General features: G+C 39.0%; 1 protein-coding gene across 3 annotated transcripts in view; it reads right to left on the bottom strand.

Annotated features, from left to right (window-relative positions):
* The window catches only part of LOC117397269 (SRSF protein kinase 1-like), a 40,419-nt gene extending 16,033 nt beyond the window's left edge, over positions 1–24,386 (bottom strand). Inside the window, exons 1-6 of one of the 3 annotated variants that reach the window (XM_059003409.1) lie at positions 24,274–24,386; positions 23,616–23,670; positions 8,541–8,659; positions 1,181–1,289; positions 624–711; positions 60–147 (exon numbers count right to left, since the gene is read on the bottom strand). In XM_059003409.1, the coding sequence (XP_058859392.1) occupies positions 60–147; positions 624–711; positions 1,181–1,289; positions 8,541–8,659; positions 23,616–23,670; positions 24,274–24,286 (472 nt within the window). In that variant the 5' untranslated portion in view covers positions 24,287–24,386. Of the gene's footprint in view, positions 1–59; positions 148–623; positions 712–1,180; positions 1,290–8,540; positions 8,660–13,598; positions 13,748–23,615; positions 23,671–24,273 lie in introns of those variants that run through there. The other 2 variants (XM_059003410.1, XM_059003408.1) reach the window with 2 other exon arrangements.
* Between the last annotated feature and the right edge of the window lie 322 nt (positions 24,387–24,708).

Raw genomic sequence — 24,708 nt, 5'->3', positions numbered from 1 at the left:
AGCAGGAATGGACCCGACCCTGCTGCCAACCTCACACAATAAAAACCTGTCAAGGATACGGGTTCCATTGACTCCAGAAATCTTAAAGTCGTCCAAAAGCTGAACAACCATCTCTCTGTTGGGATCATTAGGGTCTGTGTTTCGAACCTGCAAAACAAAACAAAAAAAAATACAATATAAATATTTGAAATGTTAGGTAACTTCTTGTTTTCAAAGGGAATACAAGTCAAAAACATAACTAAACAGCTATTAAAAGTTTGGAATACCATGGCAAAACAAATCCCTATCTAAATCTTAAAAATCAGAAACCTGTGATACAACTATGTCTGAAAACCCTTTTATACAAAGAAATAACATGTTTGTTATGCATTCACCACAGTGGCTTCATAGGGACCAGTGTGTGAATGAAATTATGGATGACCTACTTTTCAGATGCTTCAAAAGAAATACAGTGATAAAGATTTATTGAAATGAGGTTTTGCTACAACTGTTAATTGCCAAAGAAACTAATTTTCAAAGTTTGCATTTGTTATTTGGTACCTCTGACAAACCTCTGAAGACACAGCTGCATGACAGTTCCAATCCAATACAAGCCAATACGTCCACTTCATGCCATTACTCACCGAACTGAGCAGCCTGATCTCATCCAGGGCGGTCTCCGTGTAGTGCTCTGCACTCTTCACAACCTTCATAGCGACAAACCTCTTCCCCCTGCGTCAGACACAAACACCAAGCAACCTGTGAGCTCTCCTCCTTCCCAGACTACACTGCCTTACATGAAGGAACTCCTATCCTTCCTTCTGACAGCAATCTCTTCTAGCGTGGCTATCCATTAGGGCAGCAGCGGTCCTCCCGTCACTGGATTTTACTTCAATGGATGTTGTGATTATAGTGGGTTTAGTGGGGCCTCCACACTCATTTAAATTGATGAACGGAATTAGAGATTGAAGTCAATGGCTTTCAGATATGTACTTCGGAGCTTAAGATTTAAGCAAGTTACAAATATGAAATATAAATAGAATGCCTGAGTAAATCTGAAGAGATAGTAAGGCAATGCATTAAAAGTCTGAATTCATCATAGTTACAGTACATAGAAGACATTATATTGTGCATTGCATAAATACCAACCAGCATTTGATTGTACTGGTGGGTCAGAAACTTTGTCCAAGTTTGTACTTACTGAATGTCCCAGGCTAACCACACAGTAGAAAAATGGCCCCATCCCAGCTTCCGGATAACATGGTAGCGTCCGTTAAACAGATCTCCGATCTTAACATGATGATATCCGCCTGCAATTGAAACCGTACGCATGTTAAAAAACAAATCTTAATAAAACACAGTACATGTCAGCGACACCAACAAATGAGTTCAATATCAGGGGTGTAAAGTGGATGAAAAGAGTCTACCAAATAAATCAAGAAGTAAATGCATCAGTTTAGTATATTTCTAAAGCAGGGCTGCCCAAAGTTTACAGAGCAGAGGACCGCGTAGCAATGGTACTATGGGACCCTGGGACGCAATGTGACCAAATTGCATGGATTGCAAATGTCAAGCACTTTAAGTGCATTTATTTGTACTGCTAGCCATTTCAATATTTCAGCTTAATGAACTACAAACTTAATACATTTAAACAATTTCTTAGCATTTACTCCCTCTATCATAACTTGTAAAAACATTAACATGTGACAATAACACTCAATTCAATAAATTAATTATCAAATAATTTACTATACAGTCAGCACTCGCATATCCGACCTTATACAATTTTGACTTCAGGGACGGTTAAACGAGTAATGACGCATATCTGATTATTTCATTGTGGCCCATTCCAACCCTTGTCCGTTTTTTCAGGGGAAACAAAAAAGATACAATGTTAAAAAAACAATGCTGAAAGGACTGTTTAAAAAATAAGAAGGCTTCCATTTAGATGTACAGTAGTTGGTTTTGTTGGAACATTACCAATTTTCAACAAAAGTAATTTAATTCAGAACGATATGATTCTGAAAACATCACTTGCCAAGAGACAAATGGTCTGTAATACAGTACATACTGTAGCAGGGGGCAGCTGATTTGCAAGACAATGTGTGAATGGACCCCATTATGGACTGGGGAAGGGGATGGGTGTACTCTGTAAATAATGTGTGTTTGTAAACTGTGTTATTCTTCAGATCTGTTAGCGTTCTCTGTGGGTTTTGGTGCTTGTGTGACTTAACTGTGCCTGTGTGCAAGTGCGTTACTGAGGGGTGGGAGCAGGTCTGACACTAGCAGTCAGGGATAGGGAGTGTTGGACCAATGAGAGAGCAACGGGGAGGGACTAGGGGGTGTGTGTGGAGATAACAGTCTGAAAGAGAAGCGGGACGTGCCGGCAGGAGAGTTGAGAGAGAGTTGAGAGAGGCAGGGTTGCCAGATTGGGCGGGTTCACGCCCAATTGAGCTTTATTTTTTTTTATTGTGCCTAATTTTTGCGAGTATTACATTTTGATATATTTTGCATGGTTTTAAAAAGTCTTAACGATATTTTATCGTTAAAATACTAATATATGATACACAAACCTTAGTGTTTACATCACTGTTGCTAAACATATAACAATAACACACATCAATATCTGTGGCTATGACGCACACTGCATTGTGGGTAATGTATGTTTCGTGCTCGCCTGGTAACAGAAGATACAAAATATATAGGAAAGAGAGGCAGTCTGATGGTGAATTAAACATAGAGAATTTTCTTTCAGGTGTCATTTCTTAAAGATGACAGGTGAAATACAATGGGAATAAAACTGCTGTCAAATACATACTTCACATTTGACTAGGACTGCAAAGAAACAGCTGAACTTCAGCCTCATTTACAGCAGGCCCCTTGGGAGTTGGTGGCAAAGTTTGACAGCAGCATGTATAACACGGCTAATGCAAACCATTTCAAGGTGACTGCACGTGTGCAGTGGTTTCCTACTGCTTTGAACTGCAACTGTTGTCTGTCTCATTATATCCTGGAAACCCAGCAGCTCAGCGCTACAATACAATACTTTTAAATCCGGCACGTATTGTAGCAGTATGTAAAATTCCACATTAACGACCCAACGGCAAAATGAAATCAAGATTTAAAACAGTATCCAAAGTCAGTATTCAATATTGCAGAATATAGTGCTTGATAAGGTCCTAATGTCACAGTTCACTTGCAAATGAAATGCACAAAAGCAACTAAAGATCACCATATCTAAAACTTTTAATGATGAACTTTTTTACATTACCATTTGCTTTGTTTTTGCTGCATTCGTCACAGGAAACTGGAGGAAGTGCTGTGTAATTTTAAGACATACTGATTTGGTACTGTGACGTACAAAGAAGTACACTAGCACTGAAGAGATGGTCTTTGTATCAGAAAAAAAGGTGACAATGTCAGAAATCGCATGTGATGGGTAAGTGCATTAATTTGTTGCATGTATATAATGGGGATTGATTTTATTCTTAATACAAGGACGGTAAAACACAACTGACGTGTATCTGAGTAACAGATAACCGAGTGCTGACTGTATTACTATTGTTGAGAAGTCAATTCAATACATAATAAAATAAATAAAAATGCCACTAACAGTAACAGCCAATTCAATACATTGTAAAATTAAATCATTAGCATTTATTCATGTTGTCAGTGACTAGAACAAGCTATTCAATAAATTGAAGAATATCATCATCATCTGCGTGCACAGTAAGTGGGGTGGACTAAAAGCTGTGTTTTTTAGACTCCTTTAATCTACAATCGACTACTGTATTTATGCGATGGGTATTCTACATTTCCAGTCAAGTAAGTTGTCTCTGACTAGGACTGAGTTACTGCAAATAAACAATGCTATACTGACCGCCTCAACAATAATCAATTGCATCTTAAAAGGAGAGTAAATTGTCATTCGTTTAGAAAAAGTGATTGCTGCATTAGTAATTCCTTGAGAAGATTCTCCCCACCAGCCCCATCCTCTGCTCACCCATGTATTGATCATGGTTTTGTTTCATAGTGGTGTTTATATCCAGTCTTTTCATTGTCATTTAAAAAGTAGAAGGCTAGAAATCCTAAGTAGAAGGCAGGGGGGTATGGAGGTCCTCCTCCAGCGCGGGCGCAGGGGGCAACGCCGCCGCCCCCCCGCCCACCTAAAACAAATTTCAGGGTTTTGCAGGGGTCGAAATCCTGCTTATCCTGGGCCTACGTATGTGCCTGAACAGGGTCCCAAAATTCTAAGTGTGTAACTGTTCATTTATGATTTTAAAGTAAAGTCCACATATTTAAGCAAACTGTTTGGTTTTGCAATAATTTATTACACACAGAAAAAAGTGGGGAAACGACAGACTTACATCAATGAAACAGAAGTGAGACAGAAGAGAAATGTGAAGCAATTCCTAAATTAATTTCTAAATTAAAAAAAGATGCAAGATATGAAGCAGTCTTAATTTGTAGTACATTTGAATACAGAAAAGGTAAACCATAAGCTGTGTTTTTTTTGTGTATTCCATTTCTTTTGCATTTTATACAAAAAAAAAAAAACCACACAAGACCAATTAAGTTTCTAAAAATATTCATGGAACCAACCAGTCCGTACATTTATTTTTAGTCTTCCAAGACTAAAAATGCATTTTATTTTAAGTGCTTCTGTGGTTTTAGCAGCCGATAGGCTTTACTGGATTAACACATTTTGTGTTCGATATACATTATGTTGTGAAATATAAAAACATGCACAGTTAAATCAGTAAAGAGACTTAAAGATATAGCTGAAGGAGGAATTTAAGCTGCTGACATCGGGATTCAACTCAAGTCACAGAAAAGACTGGTATGTACCAAAATAGTAAAACAAAACAGCGCTTCTTTTATAATCAAAATAGCAGACTTGTTCCAAAAAAAAAAAAAAAAAAAAAAAAAAAACAGCAAAATCGAAAAACAGAAAAGGATTCCATTTTTTTTACCATGAAAATCTGGTAGCCCTAGTTTTGATGGCACGGAGAGACTGTGCATTCAAAAAGAAGAGGCAACGCACTTTAGCACTAAAATGACAAATAGCAGTAAGTTGTGGCATTACTCATCACCACCACTCATTTGTTTTCTTAGGGAGAAGGTGTGAATTGATGATTGATCTGAAACCGCTTCATGCTTGTAAGCTTGAAACTGATTGGCCCGTTGCGATTCACGGTGTCCATGGAAACTGTCAAATTCATTCAGTATGTTATTTTATTTGCTTTTTCGTCGTTACTTGCGGAATTCATTTTGATCCAGTCTGTTTTGCTTACTAACCCCTACACACCAGACTGCTCTAATGTCGGTGCCTCTTCCGGGAGGTCTCACGGCAATAATAAGACATGGGGCAATCAAATCAGTCTTTCTGAGCCTTGTCATTTAACAAAAAAATGGTACTGCTACATCCCAATTTTGACCATACACTTCAAAAACACACACACAGGACACAGGTCTACCAGCGCGTATATTGAATTGAAAGAGGACAAGATCGAGAGGAGGCTTGTACTTGACAGTATGTACTGGTGTTCTGCGACACCTCATTTAGGGAGTATCGATACCATGCACAGTATCATGATATTCCATACCATGCACAGTATCATGATATTATGTCCATTACATGTTAAATGGCTGCCAAATTCCTTTTTATTGCAAGTGCAAAGTGCATAAGAGGCTAATACACAGTTAATAATGCTACAGCATGCTGGAATGCTTGCTGTTTAAATATGTTTCTGCTGAAAACAAGTTCCAGTGTAGGTCATTGCTACCGACTATGAAATTCAAATAAAACTGGTAAGAAAGCACAACACTTCGTGTCAAAGACACCGTGTTCTTTATTTCATATATAAAAAGAGAACTCTGGCGTTTCACCCAAATTACAAGGAATCTCTTAATTCTTAAAACAAAATAACACAAAAATACTTTCCTTGAAGCAGACTTTTTATAACTCTGCCAGATGTTTTTACATACAGGGGTATCTTAGAAGTGCCCTAAAAATGTGAGGAAGGAATGAAAAAATGAAGCACTGTTGTGGAAGCTGATTCACATGGTACTGCAAGAAATGGCTTGATGAGGTTCTTGCTTGGATCAATAAACCAAGTGAGCAAGACGGGCCAAATGGACCTCCTCTTGTTTGTAACATTTCTTATGATGTTCTTAGTCACATACAACATAACACATCCATGAATCTATACTGGTCAAATATTTTATAAAACAAAACAATTAACAGAGTATAATGCTAAACTAGACTAGCCTGATGATTCTTGTACCACTGTTAGTTTAAAAAGAAAATGTTTGACAGCGTAATGTGTTGCATTAGGGAATACTCACAAATGTTTTATTCCTTAAATTTTAAACACTATGCATTCACTTTACAATTTTATAGTGTTAGATATTTTGAAATCACCACTTCAAAATAATTTAATAAAATTAGTTCAGCGGATTAAAAAAAAAAAAAAGTATTTTTGGCAAAAAACTGCTTTAATAGAAAAGCTGCCAACATGCACAATTCTATAGTGAAAAATTCATTAATTAAGCATTATATTATACGTAGATGCCTCCCTCTTGCATGCTATTATTGAAGCCAAATGTCTCCATCAAAACAACGCCCCATTGCACCTTAAATATTAACATGAGGCTTTTCACTAGCGAGAGGAGGCCAGTCGACCCATCATTCTCGTTTGGTTGTTAATCTTGCAAAGAAAGTAAATTAGACAAAAGACAACCAGTCTGGCAACTATAATAAACTGCAAGTACATTAGCAGATATTTGCAGTGTGACGGAAGCTTTATAGGTCCTGTGCTTTCCACTGCAGGTGAAGTGTCAAAACAGATATGCTGGCAATGAAGTCTATTCATTCTGGTCTTTCCACCGCTCATGCATGTAATTCAAAACACATGATTTTCACAGCTATCCCATTACATGCACATAAAATACAGATTAACACAAAATCCAAATTCTATGAAAACATCGCTAACATTTTTGACATGCGGGCAACTTATATTTATGACGTCGGCAAATTATATTTGCAGCTTCTAGCAAATGTACTGTAATGATGAAATAAACAAGCATCAATGAACTCCCTTTTGATCAGCTTGTAGCGCATTCCTGTTTTATGTGTGACTTTTTTAATAAGTAATATGCACTGGGATTCATTTACTTAACTAAAAAGAACGGAAGAAACTACACTAAAAGTTAACTTCAGCAAAGAGATCGGGGTGGCTATCTGAAAGATGTTTCATAAATTGGTGGCATTTTCTCCTTTGTTTTTCACTTCTTTAAAACACTTGACATTTTGACTGTCCGCCTTCAACCAGATTGCTGTTGTCATCTGGCTGAAATCTAAAATATTTCCACAACAAGCTTCTCTCTCCGGCATTCGCAATTTTCCCAGAGATCGCAGGGTAGTTGGTCACTTTCGCTAAGCAGAAACAAGTAAGCTTAGGTCATATTGTTTTTAAAGCACACAGAATTTTGTTTTAAAAGCTCAAAAAAAAAAAAAAAAAAACCAACACAACACGGTATCGAAAAACTGCGATACCTGGATATTTCTATTTTACCCCGATATTAGGTATTGTAGGATTTTGGTATCACGATACACCGTAGGTACTGATATATCACGGATCACTAGTACATACACCACATCACTTATTTATTTTGTATTTGTTTGCTTGCTTGCAGTGGTGGCCACATTTATTGCAGTTCCCCAGTATAGTTGAGTTTACTGCTTTGTCGCCATTTAGTTTGTTTAAAAGTATTTGATATCCGTGGTTATATTGTATTCTAGAACGTTTGTATATACTATGATTTTTCACTTCATAAAAGGCAAAAAACTCAATTTTTGATTTGTATTTATTCATATATTTCAAGGTTAAAAGTGTGTACATATGATTTGGCAACGTACTTTGTGATATTTTACTTAGTCTGGACTACTTCCATAAATTAGCCGACAGTGCTGAAAATAGGGCCTGTCAGGCATTGTCATACAGACCATGGCTCGGACAAAATCTTGTAGCTCCTCAACGGCAGAAGATATTTAAAATCTATTTGAAATCCTCATAATTTTGCAAATCTAACTTAGAAAGGGGTTGAAATTAGCAGTTTTTAAAAATATTATAAATTGTTCAATTTTTCTGGGGGCGCGGTTTATACATAAAAAAGAAATACATTCCACAACATAAGACATGATCTCACTGGAAACAGCTACGCAAGGCCTTTCTGTGGATATATTGGGTTTTAATTTCTGATTTAAGGTTGCCAAACTACAAGCACTAACACATAAAGTGGTCATAGTCATGCCCGCATATGGTCATTCTGTTTAGGCAGGAAAGGGTTAAACTGGGAGGTCTGTTTAAGCAATCTAAAATGGACACAGTTTCTGAAAGGGGGAGGGTACTTTTTTTATTGCTTCCTCTTTGCGAGTTCAGCACAATCAGCAAGTGTTGAAGTGTAAACAGTGGTTTAGTTTGCTGCAGCTAGCGCACACATGTACATCTCTCTCTCTCACGTTTGCTGCACGTGTTGGAGCACAAAGAGCCGGTCACCTTTGCAGTAGTCATTGGGGTCTTCCTGCTCCTCGTCGTCTGATCCCAGGATCTCCTCCTCCTGCTCCGGGGCCTCTGACTCCGATGTGTGAGCAGCGCCTCTGTGTTGAGGCTCTGGCCTGGGAACAAAACAGATCAGACATTGGTAGGATCACCCAATATCAAACATTATTGACGGTTTCTGTCACATACCATATACGCCAGGTCCAGTAAACTGAGCACACCCAGCGGCTTTTAGAAGACGGATGCTAAGATTATTTTTTGTAGTTGTAATGCTGCAAGCCTCATTTACACATGCCCAGTGCTTGCATTGGTTTTCTATTCACTACTCATATACTTAACTGTTTTGGAACAGTCCCACAGATGTTGACTTAGCACCTTGCACTTCTGGTAGCCAGAACTAACCTATGAACGTCTTTCAGAAGCCAGGAGGATGAAGAGTTCTAAAAGCCTGCACTCCACGCCAGTGGCAGTCTAAACACCAACAACCTGTTGAGCCCTAACCGGAATACTGAAAAGAAATATCCCATTTTGCAGATCCAATTAAAGTTAGAAGAGGGTAAAATAGTCAAATATCAAAACGAATATTTTTTGACATGTATTAAAGAGTACAAAAATCAGATGCTCGTATTCGCTACAAAATGACAAAAAATACATTGCACTTACTTACCGTCACCGGAATTGGCGCGACAGTTTAAAAAAAAAAAAAAAAAAAAAAAGGCAAATGGAAAAAAGAGCTCTGCATGACATGCGAGGATAATATATATTAGGGCTGTCAATCACAGTTAACTTCTGCGGTTAACACGGATTAATTTTTTTAACGCTCGTTAATGTCAATATTATTTCTGGACATTTACTTTAAAATTTATTGTTGTATTATTGCACGTGTCTCGGTCAGCCTAGTGTGAGGCAGTGATATACGATTTAACAAAACAATCATACTGAATGTAGCATCGGCTGTTTTATACATACTATTCTTCTGGCTCCGAATTTTAGGGACCATCAGAAGATTAGCATTTTCCAATCTCAGGGAATGACCCGGGGGAAATATGGGGTCAGCAGATTTTAAAGATAAGAAGGTCCAAGACCATGTAAGGCTTTATAGGTAAGAACTTTCAAACAATAAAAATCATCATAATAGCACCAGTAAATAAAACAAACTATGAGATGGATGCAGTAATTGTATGAATTAAATATGTGATTAAAACCTAGATTAAAAACTAAGACACTTTTTTTTTTTAAATCATGAGATTAAATCACAATTTGTATATTATATATATATATATATATATATATATATATATATATATATATATATATATATATATATATATATATATATGAATATAAAGAACACAGGATCAACACAGCAGCTCTTGAGCCTCTAATTAAAAGTCAGAATCTCACGAGACAGAAAAAAGGCAAGCACGTCATTCTGAATTGCCTCGCTTAAACAGTACCCAACTTCCTGAAAAATGTTGTGGAGTGAATTTTTTTCCCCTTCACTTTGCCATTTCCACGTCTGTTTTATTTGAAGTGTTTAAAGTTAAATTTCAGTTTTAGTTTGCTTGTTCAGCTACAAAAAGGCACAATTAAACCTCATGTTATTACTTTATAAAAACGTGTCTATGATCACTGTTTACTGTGAAGAAATGGCAATAGCAAGGAATTAAAATAAACAAAATGCATTGTCAACGTTTAACTTGAACTGCTATCTGGCATCCTTTGTTTTGTACTTAATTCACTGTGGAAAAGTAAGTCCTTCACAACTTATTCTTTACTCATGGGATATTTTTCTATTTTAACATGTTACATATTGTAAGGTCTTGCTGTATATAAAAGGCGCACACACACACACACAGGTACCAAGGCCACACCACCCTGATGCTATGCTGTCTCTGCCTGTGATCAGAGCAATATAATGGCTTTTATTACTTTCTGAAAAATATCCAAAATAATATTTAAATCATGAAAATCACGTGTTCGCCCCATCACTAGGTAGAACTGAACCACAAAAGGCCACATTTAAATACTTAATATTGGTATGCATCTGGAAGTTATTACTGTATGTCTTTGAAACATCCAGGGATCAGTCTAAAATAGGACAAGCAAAAAAGTGTGTTAACAGTTCAGAGAAGAAGTTATAAGGAATACCCAGAGAGGCTACTTGGATGAATCATACATATAAATCCCTCTTTGAAGTGTTGCCGTCGTGTGTTAAAAATAACTGCCTTTATATAGGGCACAGAAAAAACAGGGCCACTTACTCCACTTTGCATGCGAAAAGAAATCTTAGCAAAAAGTAGAAGCAGGCTGTGGTGTCCTGATCTTACCCAATATTATCAACTTGCCAAAAGCTTTTTTTCTCTCTAGTATGTGTGACACTCCAAGCTTTGTAATTAAAATATACACTTTTAATGATATTGATCTTAGGGTCAGTCAGCACAAATATTATCAGACCATAAAGTATTGTGGCGACAGACACTTGCCCCTGGAGACGCTAATTGTACCTAGTGACTAGCAGTGGTGGCAACATTAGATACAGTCACGCAATTCTACCCGTTTACGTGGTCGACTGTCACTTTGCTATTCCCCTACCCCACTCCACGATCGTGGTGCAGTGCGGTACGGACATGAACGTCATTATTGCTTGCCTTTCTAACAATTTGGAAGAGGAGCCTTTAATACAGTTCCGAGGGTGGAATGCACTGAACAGCAGACCAATATCTTTTTTTTTTTTTTCAAATCAGTTCTTCAAAGAAAATGCTGAGAGTGACTCATGACTTGAGACCTGACTACTCACTGCAGTAGTACTGAGGAAGTTGGAAAAACAAGTCATCATTTGAGAGGTGTATAAATTCCACTATAAAATAAAACATACCAAAAAAAAAGAAACATTTAAAATAATGCTTCTATTTAACATGAGAATAGCTAACAAAAACTATCCAATTACACTATATTTGCTTCAGAATAGTATTGATTTATAAAAATGAAGAGTACAGCAAGTTGTTTGCTTTGCATTTAGCATTAACTAGCACTAAATTTCTGTAAACAGGTGACATTTGGAAGACTGCACTGCTACTTCTTACTTTCCTAGTGCTTCCATGTATGGTATAGTGAACCATATAGCCACTCAAGCAATACAATCGGAGGATAAATCCATTCCTGCAGAATGTAACCAACAGAAAAGTTGACACCCCGATATCAGAAACCAGCTGTTAGACCTGGTCAGTACTGGGACCTCTAAGAAAATATCAGTGGTGCTGGTGCTAGGCGATGCAATCTTCTTAAAACCAGCCAGCTCCTTGGCAAGCTGTTGTTAGCTGTGCTGATGGAGTCACCATCCTTCAAAACGGCTCGTTAAGCAGGCACTCCTCAGGGACTGTTTTACATAAGAGAGGTTTGGGGGGGGGGGGGGGGGGGGGGTTACCTCAGTTTCCGGCTGACTAACACGCATCAAAAGATTATGTGCTGGCACAGTGGCACCTGTTCTGATTGAATTCAATTCTTCAGGTCCCATCCCCTGAAAACTGGGGACTTGGAAGGACATCCTTTAAAACAAGAGGCCAGTGCATCTTACTGAAGACCATTCACAGCTCTACACACAGCACAAGAAGCACACTACATCAGCACCACAGTTGAGGATTACATTACAGTCCAGTGGCCATTTTGAGAGGCGAGCAAGTAACATTTTTACAAATAAACGAAGCAGTAAGCCGAGGTTTCAGAAGGATTACCGTGACTAAGTGAACAGTGCAACGCTGAAAACGTTCCTTCACTTGGTGTGCACAGCCTTGTTGAATACTGCAAACTGACACACCGCACCACTGAACTGAAGCCACCTGTCTTGTGCTGGACTTTGTGACACAACAGGTGTAAAGCACTCGGATGAACGCAATACAGAACCTAATAGGTAGACCCACCTGGACCTGTTCTCCTGATAATCACATTAATAAAAAAACAGACAATAGCAGTCTCATAAAATGATAAACACAAAAGTGGAAAATGTAATTGTTATACAAGATTATTTTTGTTACATATGATAGTAAATTATTTAAATGTATTGAACGTGTATATTAAAATGTATGCAGACAGAATTGGTTTAAACCCCTTGGATACAGACATGCAATTTCTAGAACTCTCCTCAAACTATACACAGCAAAAGAATAAAAACACTGGAGTCATTTATCTTTAAGAGACATGTAAGAGCAGGTCAGCACCACAGCTATTCTATCTTAACTTGCTGCGAACCTTTCCAGAATGAGTAATTCAAATGATGAGAGTAGTGTTCCTCATACAATTACATGCAGCTACACTTCCGACATGCTTTCAGACCCTGCCCATGTCAGACAAGAAGGCTCATCAAAGCATCCACTCGGCCCCAAAGCATACCTGACTGGAATAAAAAAAATAAATACATCTATGAAATCTGCAGCCCCTCTGTCTCCAAGTCTGAAACACAGCAGGGGAACCACAGGAACATGTACATGAAAACATAAAGGAACAGAAAGATGGACAGCAAAACAGGATTTAGCAACAGAGATAGCAATTACAACACACCCATAGATCAGCAAAGTACACATGAAGCCATCTGAATTCATTCTGTCTCACTGCAGCCAGATCCTTGTCTTTTTAAAAATCACAGATGCTTTTAACATGTTGCTTTGAATTTAAATAACAAAATCAAGCCGTTGATTCTCTTCCCCCAAGCAAACATGCTACCATTCAGCAAACTGCATTTACATTGCCCTAATTATTGTGACTGTTCTCATTGAAGCTTCCAATATTAGATAACAAGCAATCAACATAATCTGTACTCGTCTTGCATTTGCTTTAATTGCAAGACCATCACAAAAAAACAGGCAATTATTTTTTACCATCAAAAAAAAAAAATCTCCTTTAAAAACAGACTCTCCTATTGATTATATTTCAATGTTGATGGCCTTTTCTGATGCCACTTAATGTTTAAAATCCAAAGCCAGCTAGGACTGAATCGCAGCAGCAGCAATAACTGAACAAGCACCACGTTAATGAAAGCACAGCTGTTCTTTATATTACCTGCTTGAAGCGCGGATCCCCATTTGAAATGGTAGCCCTGAAGACAGTCCGCAGGTTTTGGACAAAGCCATCTCAATGTGTTTGGGATGCCAAGCCCCAGAGCGCTCTGCAGGAAGCAGAGTGTTCAGCTTCCCAACCGACAGCAGTGTCGTCAACAGAAGAGCTTCCCACCTACTGGAGTACTGGCTGCAGAAGCTCAGCTCAGCACAGCACAGCACTGCACTGCAATGCAGGTGATGCAAGGGAATTCAGTTTCACAGCTATTCACACTACTAGAGTTCAATCCACTGCAACAGGTTGCTACTCACAGGGTCCTTTTACTGTTGTGTTTTAACCATGTACCATATTTATAGAGTACTGTAATAAACCAGAATTCCAGTTAAAGCTGCAGTACTCACAAGCAGGAATCACAGTCCCATATGAAAAGGGACACACAATCTTTTTGATGTTTCAAATTCAATAAGAATAAAACCTGCCACTTAACAACCATGCAACTTGCCAGGTCACAGACTGTGCCCTTCTTCAGACAAACTGATACATTACCTTAAAAGATGCTCCAAGACTATGTCCCCTAAAACAGTTAAAATGAGAATGGTGAGGCTTAGCTTTTTTGCATTAATATACCATATGAGGTTAGTTAGAAAACATTAAAATTACCCTGGTGCCTTAATTCAATCACAGTTCATGGCGCCCTCAATGCTACACATATAACAGCTGTGGCACCGGCATCATTTTCTTATTTAATCCAGGCAGTTAATTTCAAAGAAAACACTGTGTTGTAATGTTTTTCTTCTTTAACATCACTGGTTGTGTGAACAGATTTGAATTGTTCCAATTTCCTGGAATGCGAGTGAAGTACTACAATAAAAACAGCATATAATGTATCAGTAACACAGCAGTAGTTCTGTATGCCATATCCAAAGAAACAACGTCTTGTACTGGTGCTCCCATTATCACACCTGTACCCACCTAAAAATAGATCTCAGGGATGCAGAGAACAGCCTACAGCAGGAAAACTGCTCAGCTATTTTTAGAAAATTCCCCAAGTTACTTAAAATGCAAACTTGCTGTTTTTTATTCCCGAGAACCCCTGCTATTGTTGCAATTTCCCTTGCTACATGAAACGAAATCTTAGCTACATCTCAGCCTCTTTAAATTGACACATTAATGGCAAATTAATGAATAAATTAAATGAAGCTGGTCCTTTGCCTTGCTGAAGCGTATCCTAGGAAACATGTCAGCTGCTGAATCTTTGTTTCGGAGGTCTCTTCTCCAGTGACGTACATTATACAGAAATACATCAAAGCAAATATGCTACAGTGCTTACACAAGTAATTTGATTCAGTGCTCACCAATACAGGGTTATGCCAATCTCTGGGGAGATTTATTTATTTATTTATTTATTTTTAAACAAAGGGACTCAGTTTAACTGTAACCTTCACAACACCACCATTCATTCTCCGCTAACAATCTAGTCCATACACTTGGTCTATTTAACAATTAACACTTGTGATACACAACATAAAACAAAACAAAAGCCAAGGCGGAAGTGGAAACCTGGAATTTTACAGTAATCCTAAATCTCAGGGCGATTGTGTAACGTGTGTGGAGTGAATTAATGTCGGCGATAGGGTTAGTGCTGATGTTTGTGATGTGCTATGCTGTGTATAATTGAAGGAGAAGGTACAGCAGTTTTTCATGTTGGTTTGTTTAAACAATTTATTTTGTCCACTGCGCCTGTTTGTTTTGTTTGTTAGTGTTTTTGTAATTAAACGTGCGTAACGGTACTTAACCCTGCAGCTTGTGCCTCTCCCTGACGGAAACAGCCTTTCCAGCGACGCTACCCTGTCACACATGGTGTCAGCGTGGGATAGCGCCCCTGGAGACAGAGGCAGAACTGCAGGTTTATTAAAAAAGGATTAGTGAAAAAGGAAAAATTGACTACAGCAAGGAAAACGCAGACAAGCAGCGGCGCCAGTTGGGGCAGAAGGGGCTCCTATGTGTGTGAGGAATGTGGGGACTTTGGGCACGTCTACAAGGAGGCCTACTCTCGCCATGAGGTGGAGTCATGTGAGGAATGGCTCTGCCTGAAGGCTCTCCAAACGCCGAAAAAGCAAATCCCCCCTCCTTTCCAGTGCTGTGGGATGGCAACTTCAACACTTACCTCATCGCTCTCGAGGCCTCAGGTTGGTGCCTCGCCTGCAGGGGGTGGGTCACTTCGAGGAGGAACAGCTGCTGGCTTGGATGCCGAAGAAAGGGAGGGGTAGCTGTTCCCGAAAGCGAGCAGGGAAGCCGTCTCCAGTGCGCAAGAAAGGGGGGCTGTCTCCAGCTGCATGTCCGGAGGGGCCAGCATTGCTTCCAGCATCGCCGCAGCCGGAGTGCCCCAGGGCCGCTGCCAGCATTGCCACTGCTGGAGGGCTCCTGGCCGCTGCCAGCAGTGCCACTGCCAAAGGAGGAAACAAGGGAACCACCACCATGTCCCGACCCGGTGCTGATGGGGTCAGAACCCTCGATCAGGGCTCCCAGACACCCAACATTTGTGTCCGGACCTTTGGTCGCTGGGCCTAGCTCCCGGGTCGCTGTCTCATCAGGCAGAGTTGGTTGCCTGGTCTGCTTTGCTTCCCCTGATGGCCCAGACATTGCTTTATGGTCACCAAGGCTCTCACCTCTGCCGGCTGCTTCACCTGCCCGGTTGCCAACTTGCGCTCCCAATGCCCCACCCCATCCACGTCCCCTAGGTCCCCAAGGGGAGGCACCAGGGTCGGGACCAACCAACCCACAAGAATCCACACTGGGAAACATGGACATGAGGGGAGGGGGAGGGGTGTATGCCTGAGCATGAGAGAAGGTCCTATATAGCAAATCTAAAACCAGGATCTCCTGAGTATTAGTCAGCAGAAAGATCAGTAGAAACTTTTTCAGAACACAGAATAGGCGTTTGCTGTGAACTAGATCTGGACACCTGGCTCCACAGGACACGGCAATGTACAGAGAACTTAAACATTATGAAGTTCACAGCTGAGCTGTGGTTAGCTGGAAAAGATACCATTGACCCACAATGTGATGCAATCTAGGGTTGGGACACTGGCAACATCATCTTATGAATTAGTTCTCTACCTGCAACTACTGTGCAATCAGAAATACCCACATATCAGCAAATGTTCTTAAACCCTGAATCAATCAATCCACCACTGTGGCAGCTACAGAGCATGCTCTTAAATTTAGTCAGATTTGTAGTTTTAGTAAACTAACCCCACGTGGTTACACTCTTAGTCTTCATAAGCATTTGCCATGAAGATTCATTCGGTAAAAGCAAAAAACAGAAATATGCAGCCTTGTGGCCATTACAGGCTGAAATGTACACAAAGCTCATCAAATAACAGCACTTGAGAATTACAGAAAACATGATTCAGGGAAAACAATACCGCACTTTAATGTAAACCTAAAAATAAGCAAGCAAAACAATGTCTTTTAAAGTGCAAGGAAAAGGAAGATGCTAATAAATTAAAATGAAAATACATTGGAGAATGACAACAGGCACAGGGCTGCATGCAGCACTGGTTAATACACTGATGCAAGTCAAAATACAGCTCTCTCACCCTTAAGAAAAATTGATTAAAACATCTCATTTATACTTACTTGTACCTTAAGCCACTGGCAAGATTAACCACCGCTGAGTTTAAGGACACCATCCAATCAAAGAGCCACATGCTGACAATCTGCACAGCATCAGACTGGCAGAGGACTTACAAATAAATAAATAACATACTGGACAAACAAAAACAAAACAGAATTCTTCCACTACTGTCAAAAACACACACACACAGGTGCAGAACTACAGGTCTGCAGCTCAACATGCACTTGGCAGCAAAAAATTATGTTGGAATCATTGGTTTGGTTATAGTCCACATCTGTGTGTGTGTGTGTGTGTGTGTGTGTGTGTGTGCGCGCGCGCTTGCCAGAGCCCTGCATGCCGCCTAAGGCGGAAAAGCTTTAGATTGTCACTAGCTTGTCGTTTTCCGTTCAGTCAGATGTTCTCCGGTTCTGACCACTGGGACTCCAAGCAAAGCATGCCATCTTCCGTTTTGTTTCCTCTGCGATGGCAGGCTTATATAAACAGTCCCACAGGAGCAGCACTCAGCCAAGCAGATGAAAATCATGAGCGATAGAAACAGAAATTTCAGTAGGAATAGTGTTGGTTTGGCTCAGAGTATTCGAAACTCACTGTCGCCTCTTGCAAGCCCAGTAGAGATCTGTAACCCTTTCTTCAACCACACTGCCCCCCCTGAAAACTGAGATCAGATAAGACAGACTTGCAGAGCAAAGTAAATTCAGGCTATTAGACATGCTTACTTGCAGCAATGCAGCAGATCTAGTTAAGGGTTGCTCATGCTGTAGTAGTTTCAATTTCCTTAAAAAAAGAAAACCTGCTCACAATGCAGCTACCGTAAGCAAGCTTGGTCCTGACTTCACAGAATGTCTTTGCTTCTAATCTCCTGAGCAAAAAAAGTAACTTCATGGACATATGTTTTTCAATAAACAGTCGCCATATATATACATTTACTATACCCCTCCTTCATTTGAGCAGGTCACAGTAAAGATAAAACTTGAAGGCTTGAAAGATCAATTGAACCAACTGTATTAAGTAGCAACTCAATACAGGTTATTAATAAGACCATGAGAAGATGATTGGCTTATAGAACGGACATTCTGAGCAGTATCTTGGAAATAAATTGCTTGTCTCCAAGTTATTATAAATGGCATGTGTCAATAATCAAGGACACGCGCGCTTATTTAAAATACTCCCACGTCCGTCCGTGCTGTCTAACCCGATCAGCTCAGAGCCAGGATGACACCGAGCTCCGCAGCACAGACCACTCTAATGCAGGTTTAACCCTGAGCGCGCAATTCATTCTTCCAACTCACACATCAAAAATCAGTAAGATTTGTAACTGCAAAATGCTACAGTGTATATCAATAGAGCAGCTAATACTGAACCCACTTACAGAGCTATCTGTGGCACGCACATTCAGAAGACAGTATTTAATCTAAATACTGTGGCTCGGGTACTCAGCGGTCCAGATAAGCTGCGCATCTGCCGTTTTCATGCATTAAATCTGAAATACGCACTCATTTTAAACACGCATAGCAATTTTTCTGCACAGCTTGCCTGCCTCCCCTCAAACAACTACATCTCCCAGAATACAATGTCTTCAGTTACTAGGAAACCGTACACAAGAAAAACCAACCCAACAAACATTGTCCAATCTCTGGCTAGCCCTGTTGTCTTGCAGCCAATCACAGTAAAAAAATCCAAAGCTACACAAGTTGAAGCATAAATACCCCAGTCCAGCTTCAGATCCAACTGGAACCATCGTCAGAGGCAACCGCTAAAAAAAGGTGCCTATAATACCAATATTAAACAAACTGTTTTATAACTCATTAGTGCATTATTTGTCTGTATGGCTTCATATTTAAGTTTTAACATGTTCACAGATATTAAGAATTTAATGTTAAAACATAAGTGACGTAATTAATTTGCTGAGTCAGTGCGATACCTCGAAAAAAATTGCTGAGCCAATAACTTTGTATAACACACGTGCGGTTGTACACTAGTTCAAAGTAACACTGCAGTTAAAATGGAAGGCTCTTTTTTAATACCTACCCCATTACCATTAAAGACTGTACAGTATTTATACTCATGACTAAGGTAGTGTTGCATTTTACCCCCTGAAAATACATTTTATACTGTTTTAAAGTTACTCCCAGACTCAAAACCTTATCTGGAGTGCTGCGTGTACTCACTTCTACAATGTGTGCATGCCTGTGTGCATTTACTTTTACCACTATGAGAGGAGTTTAAAAAAACTCATTGGAGATTGGAATGTACTTTCAATTAAACTTGTACTTTCAATTAAACAGAATAAAAAAAAAAAGCGCTAGGAGGAGCCCCGGAATGCCAGGGGCAGAGTAAGTACAGATGCAGACAAATATTTGGGCAGTTAAAAAAAAAAAAGAACCACCAAAGAAAATGATTTCTAATTGTTCTATTGAAATATATAAAATTAAAATAGATCAAAATTACATAACGCATAAAATGAAAAACATGCAAAAACTAATTTCATACTTTGACAAAAGTATTTGGACAATCAACATATTTAGTATGAAACCCATTCATTGCTAATTATTGACAATTATCATGATTGAAAACACTTGATAATTAATAGAATAAATAAATACATACATAATGTCAAGTGCTGAAAAATAAATTGGAAATTTGCGATTCAAAAAAGCAACAGAAATGGTTAAAACTAAAGAGTACAGCAACGGTCTCAAAATGGCAGTGATACAACTAAACGAAAAAGGACAAACTACCAGAATAGCTGAAAGACTCGGATCACTGAAAAGCACTGTGTGGGCTATTATTGACAAACACAGGAGAACAGGAACTACTGCAACTAGCTCCAGGTGTGGAAGACCAAGAAAGATTTCTGCAAAATCTGGAAGAATCGTTCAAGCAGCCTTGGATTCTGCAAAAGATTTGACACAAGATGGTAAAGAAATTCACGAGCGAACAATTCAAAGATACCTTAACAAGATGGGTGAAAACCAAGATGCAAACCTTTGTTAAAAACAATACACAAAAGAAAGCGATTGGAGTTTTCCATTGAATACTTCTTGGTCAGACGAACCCAAAATATGACTTTTTTTCACCAAAAAAGCAACACCATGTTTGGAGGAAGAGAGAGAATTTAAAGAAAAGTTTATGCCCAGTGTTAAACATGGTGGAGATGTGATGGAATGGGCTTGTTTTTCTTCCTCAGGCATTGGCGACCTTTGTATTGTAGAAGGATCAATGAATGCTGCAAAATATCAAGAACTTTTGCACTTGCACTTGTTACCCAGTGCAAGAAGGCTTATTGGATGGAAGTTTGTATTCAGCAGAATAATTACCCTAAGCATTTTGCAAAGTCTACAAAAAGGAATTTCTGAAAAAAAGGAAGATTACAGTTATGGATTGGCCATCTCAGTCCCCAGACTTGAAACCCATTGAGATGTTGTGGATTGACTTGAAGGCTGCTGTTGCAAAAAGGAAGCCAAAGTCAATTGCAGGAACTGGTTTCAAAATACAAAAAGACTGCAAGCTGTAAAAGAAAGCAAAGGGTGGGCACACAAAATAATAATGCAAGGGTGCCCAAAAACTTGTCAAAGTATGAACTGCATTCTTTCGAATTTAAGACGACCTTGAATTTCAGACGCAGCCCAAATTTACCACCCTCAATTTGAGGAAAAAGTAAAATATCAAATAAATATGCATTTACAAAGATACAACCTCAATTAGACTGTTGTATCGCACAAAACTGACAAGAAACAGTGTTGTTGTAGATTAACCACAGAGCTTGTTTATTGTGCTGCGTACTGTATAATACTTAAGATGAAGTCTCTGTCGTGCACACACCACCACTCACTTACAGCATCACACATCCTGCAACAGCAAGCACGACACAACACTCCACGGCATCAGGCAACATGTAACCCAGCAACCACAACAGCACTGAGCACATTACAAACACAACAGTCAGAATGGTATGCACAATACCAACATAACATACACATATGGAGATTACTCACACCTGTTTTTCTCCCAATTTGTGAACTGTGGTATTGCTTGGCATGTCAAAAAATACGGGGGTCTGATCAGCATTTCCGATCTGTCTAAGCTGGTACTGTTTGTTAGAAATACTGAAATTGTAAACACTTCTCTTGGAATTCCTGAGGAAGCTTGGTTCGTCTTTTCTCAACAGTAGTCACGTTACTGTTTGTGCACTTGTGCAGTCACGTCTTTTGTTGGTGATTTTAATACACGCATCACTATACTGTACTCTAATTAAAGACGCAGGATATTTTTGGAAGCAAAAAATGGTTCAAAAAGTGCGTCTCAAATTCAAAGGAATACGGTAGTTTTTGCATGTTATTTTTCATTTTATGCATGTTATGTAATAATTTGTTTTGTATTATAAAGATGAATCTCTAATTTATATCTTTCAATAGAACAAATTTCAAAGCATAGAAATCACTTGTGTTTTTTCTCTTTCTTGTTAACTGCCTCACTGCCGTTAATCACAAGTTCTGAGACCACAGAAAGATGGCATACAAACTGGAACAGCCTTATCAAGCCACACAGTAAAATGAATTATGGGCTTTTAAAAGAAATTTTAAAAAATCACCAGGGCATAAACATTTAAAAAGTTTCAATTAATTCTGAGACCTGGATTCCCAAGAGTAGATCTTAAAGTAGACCAGGATTAATGCAAAGATGGAAGGAGAGCAAAGCAGCAAAAGTAAAGAATTACAGTAAAATGACTTTTGCTTTACTTGGTGGAAACACAGCTAGAAAGAATGCATGCTTTTGTTTGGTTTGAATTTCTTTCCCACTCCGGAGGTAAAAAGCTGCGTCTTTACACGATAAGAACATAGCTAAATATAGGTAGTCTGTTTGTCTGAGACTGCAGCTTGTGGCAGGTTTGCCTAATTTTAGTTTATGGGGGAAAAGTGACAGAGGCTGGATTAGCTGTTTTAGGAACAAACTGCAGCACAGTAAATAAAGAATGAACAATTCTGATTGATTTCTTATCTTCATTCTACAGTATTTCCTGTCAAGGGCACTACGAAAAACAATGCTATAACTGCATACAAAACAGGTCTGACGTCAGGCATGCACGTCTGTGTTTAATGACATCTGACTGCATCATTAAAATTTAATGGTTAGGGAAAGAAAAAAAATGATTTCACCTAACACACTAAAGAGGGTTTTTTTTTTTTTTTTCTCATCAGAAGAAAGGCACGAAAGCACAAACAGGTGACTTTGCTTCTCTCTTTAATTCTGTTCTGCTTCCTGGTCAAAGGTTCAGTTCTTAACCACCTGCTGCTGCAGTATCAGACGCATCTATTTGGGATCATATCTGAACTTGCAAGATGAGAGGGAGCTACCTTTACGAATTGCAACATAGCAGCACAGCATCAGTCGCAGAAGATTAATCAAAACCACACCACACAAAAACTTTGAATTAGACTTGACTAAGTAAACATGCTCGTGGGACATTGCACCTTCAATTCATTTTTAGTTGGGGGGTAAACATCCTTCACATAACCCTTACCCAGGCCACATTTCTAGGCATGCAGTAGACTTCTATGGAAAGTGGAGCTTGTGTAGAATGTACTGACTGCACACCATACCCTTGAACTGTAATGCACAGGGGGCAGACACAGCATTCACAATGTAATGCCCTAATATTGTCAATACGTGCAAAACAACAGATTGCCACGAATCTATTTTCAGCATTGTTATTATTCAGTCTGAAACCCAATCGATTCACCCTGTTGTGAGGGGAGGTGAATTATGCATACCAGGGAATTTGACGAAATAAATGTCTGTATCAGAACTTTAATAAAAAAAATACTTATCAACTGTCTTTGTGGGTTATGTATGTTTTCACCACAACACATCTAGATGGTGTCTGTAGTAGCTGATGTGTTTAATCAATAGCACTCATGACACGAGAAGTAGGAGTATCATCTGTACTGTACAAACCATACAACAGGTGATGCATTCCCAGCAGGCTACAGCTCTCGTTACTGTGCTTAAGTTACAGTACCCTGGTCGATCCAGAAATACAGTATTTATTTTCACAAATAAAACCGGTACAATTGTACTTCTAAATAATAATAACGTTATGTAGTGCGACACGCGCCTTCCTAAACTGTCAACGGTGCTGCGTAACAGGTAAAATACACACATTATATATAAATAAAAAAGCCTAAACAACTGTTATTTCTATAAATAGACACGTTTTCGTAGTGTGCTGTGGCACCGCTGTATCGCTCAGAAATACGAATTGAGAATGGCAGTTTCCATGTGGGAGCGGCCTAGCACCACCACATTCATCCCCGGACTCAATTACACACAAGGCGGCACTAAACCCGGTGGAAAGAAAGAAAGAACAAAAATCCACTTACTTCTTATTGCCTTTTTTATTTTTGGTCCGCTTCTTTCTGGCCTGCAGTGCTAAAACTGGATCCGAATAAAAACAAAAAGAGTCGGAAAATATGAATTTATAAAACAACGTCGTGCCTCTGCTTCTGGTGGCTTTCGTGCTCAAAAGAAGCTTTGTGTCCCAACCGAGAAGAATTAATATGAGTGTCGTCTTTGTTTTATATACAAATGTGCGCTACTTTTAGTTTTTATTATTTTATTTGTATTTACTTGGGGGTGTCTTATCAATATGTATCATTGTAGTGTTACAGTAATCTTATCATTAGTATTACGGTACTAACAATGATAATAACAAACACTTGACGTGGTAACTTCATTAAACCGGCACACAGGGATAAACGGCTTTTGTCTACAGCCAAGGAGATCATGAAGACACTCTTGCCTTTTAACTAGTAATAATAAGTCAGGGGAAATCTGAAAATAGCAAGTTTCTTGAAATCGAGTAATATAAATGCAGCTTATTAGTAAGAATAATAACAATAAAAGCTAATAATTCATATGTATTTTTAAAGCACAAATTCAGCGATGTCATCACATGCGAAATGCACACCCCAAGCTTGTATAAATGGCTATAATTACTTTAATTTAAATGCAATTATTTATCACAATGTGCCTGCTCACCTTTTCTATCCATGTTTAACCGGTATCTTCAGGCTGCTGCTCAGCGCTGGGTGCCTGCGCATGCGCTCGTAATCAAACGTCCACAAACAAAATTTACAACAAACCACGCCCTCGCGATTTTAGCCCGCCTCTATCCGCATGTGTTTTATCGCCCGCCTATTTTATAATTTGTAAGCAGCCTGTTATGTAGCAGTTAACTTTATGTAAGGACAGGTATACAAACACGTTAGCTATAGTATATTACCATGCAAAAAGGGTATTTCAGATTGCAGATAGGCGGTGGTACCAGCAAGCACAGAGAGAGAGCGACAGATTGACTAGACTAGACTAGACGACTAGATTGGGCTGGACTGGACTAGATTGGGCTGGACTGGACTGGACTATTAGACTAGACTAGACTGGATTAGACTGGACTGGACTGAAAAGGGCAGCAGC

The sequence above is a fragment of the Acipenser ruthenus genome, chromosome 29, assembly GCF_902713425.1.
Source record: "Acipenser ruthenus chromosome 29, fAciRut3.2 maternal haplotype, whole genome shotgun sequence".
Lineage (NCBI taxonomy): Eukaryota > Metazoa > Chordata > Actinopteri > Acipenseriformes > Acipenseridae > Acipenser > Acipenser ruthenus.
This window is presented reverse-complemented; position numbering and strand designations above follow the sequence as displayed.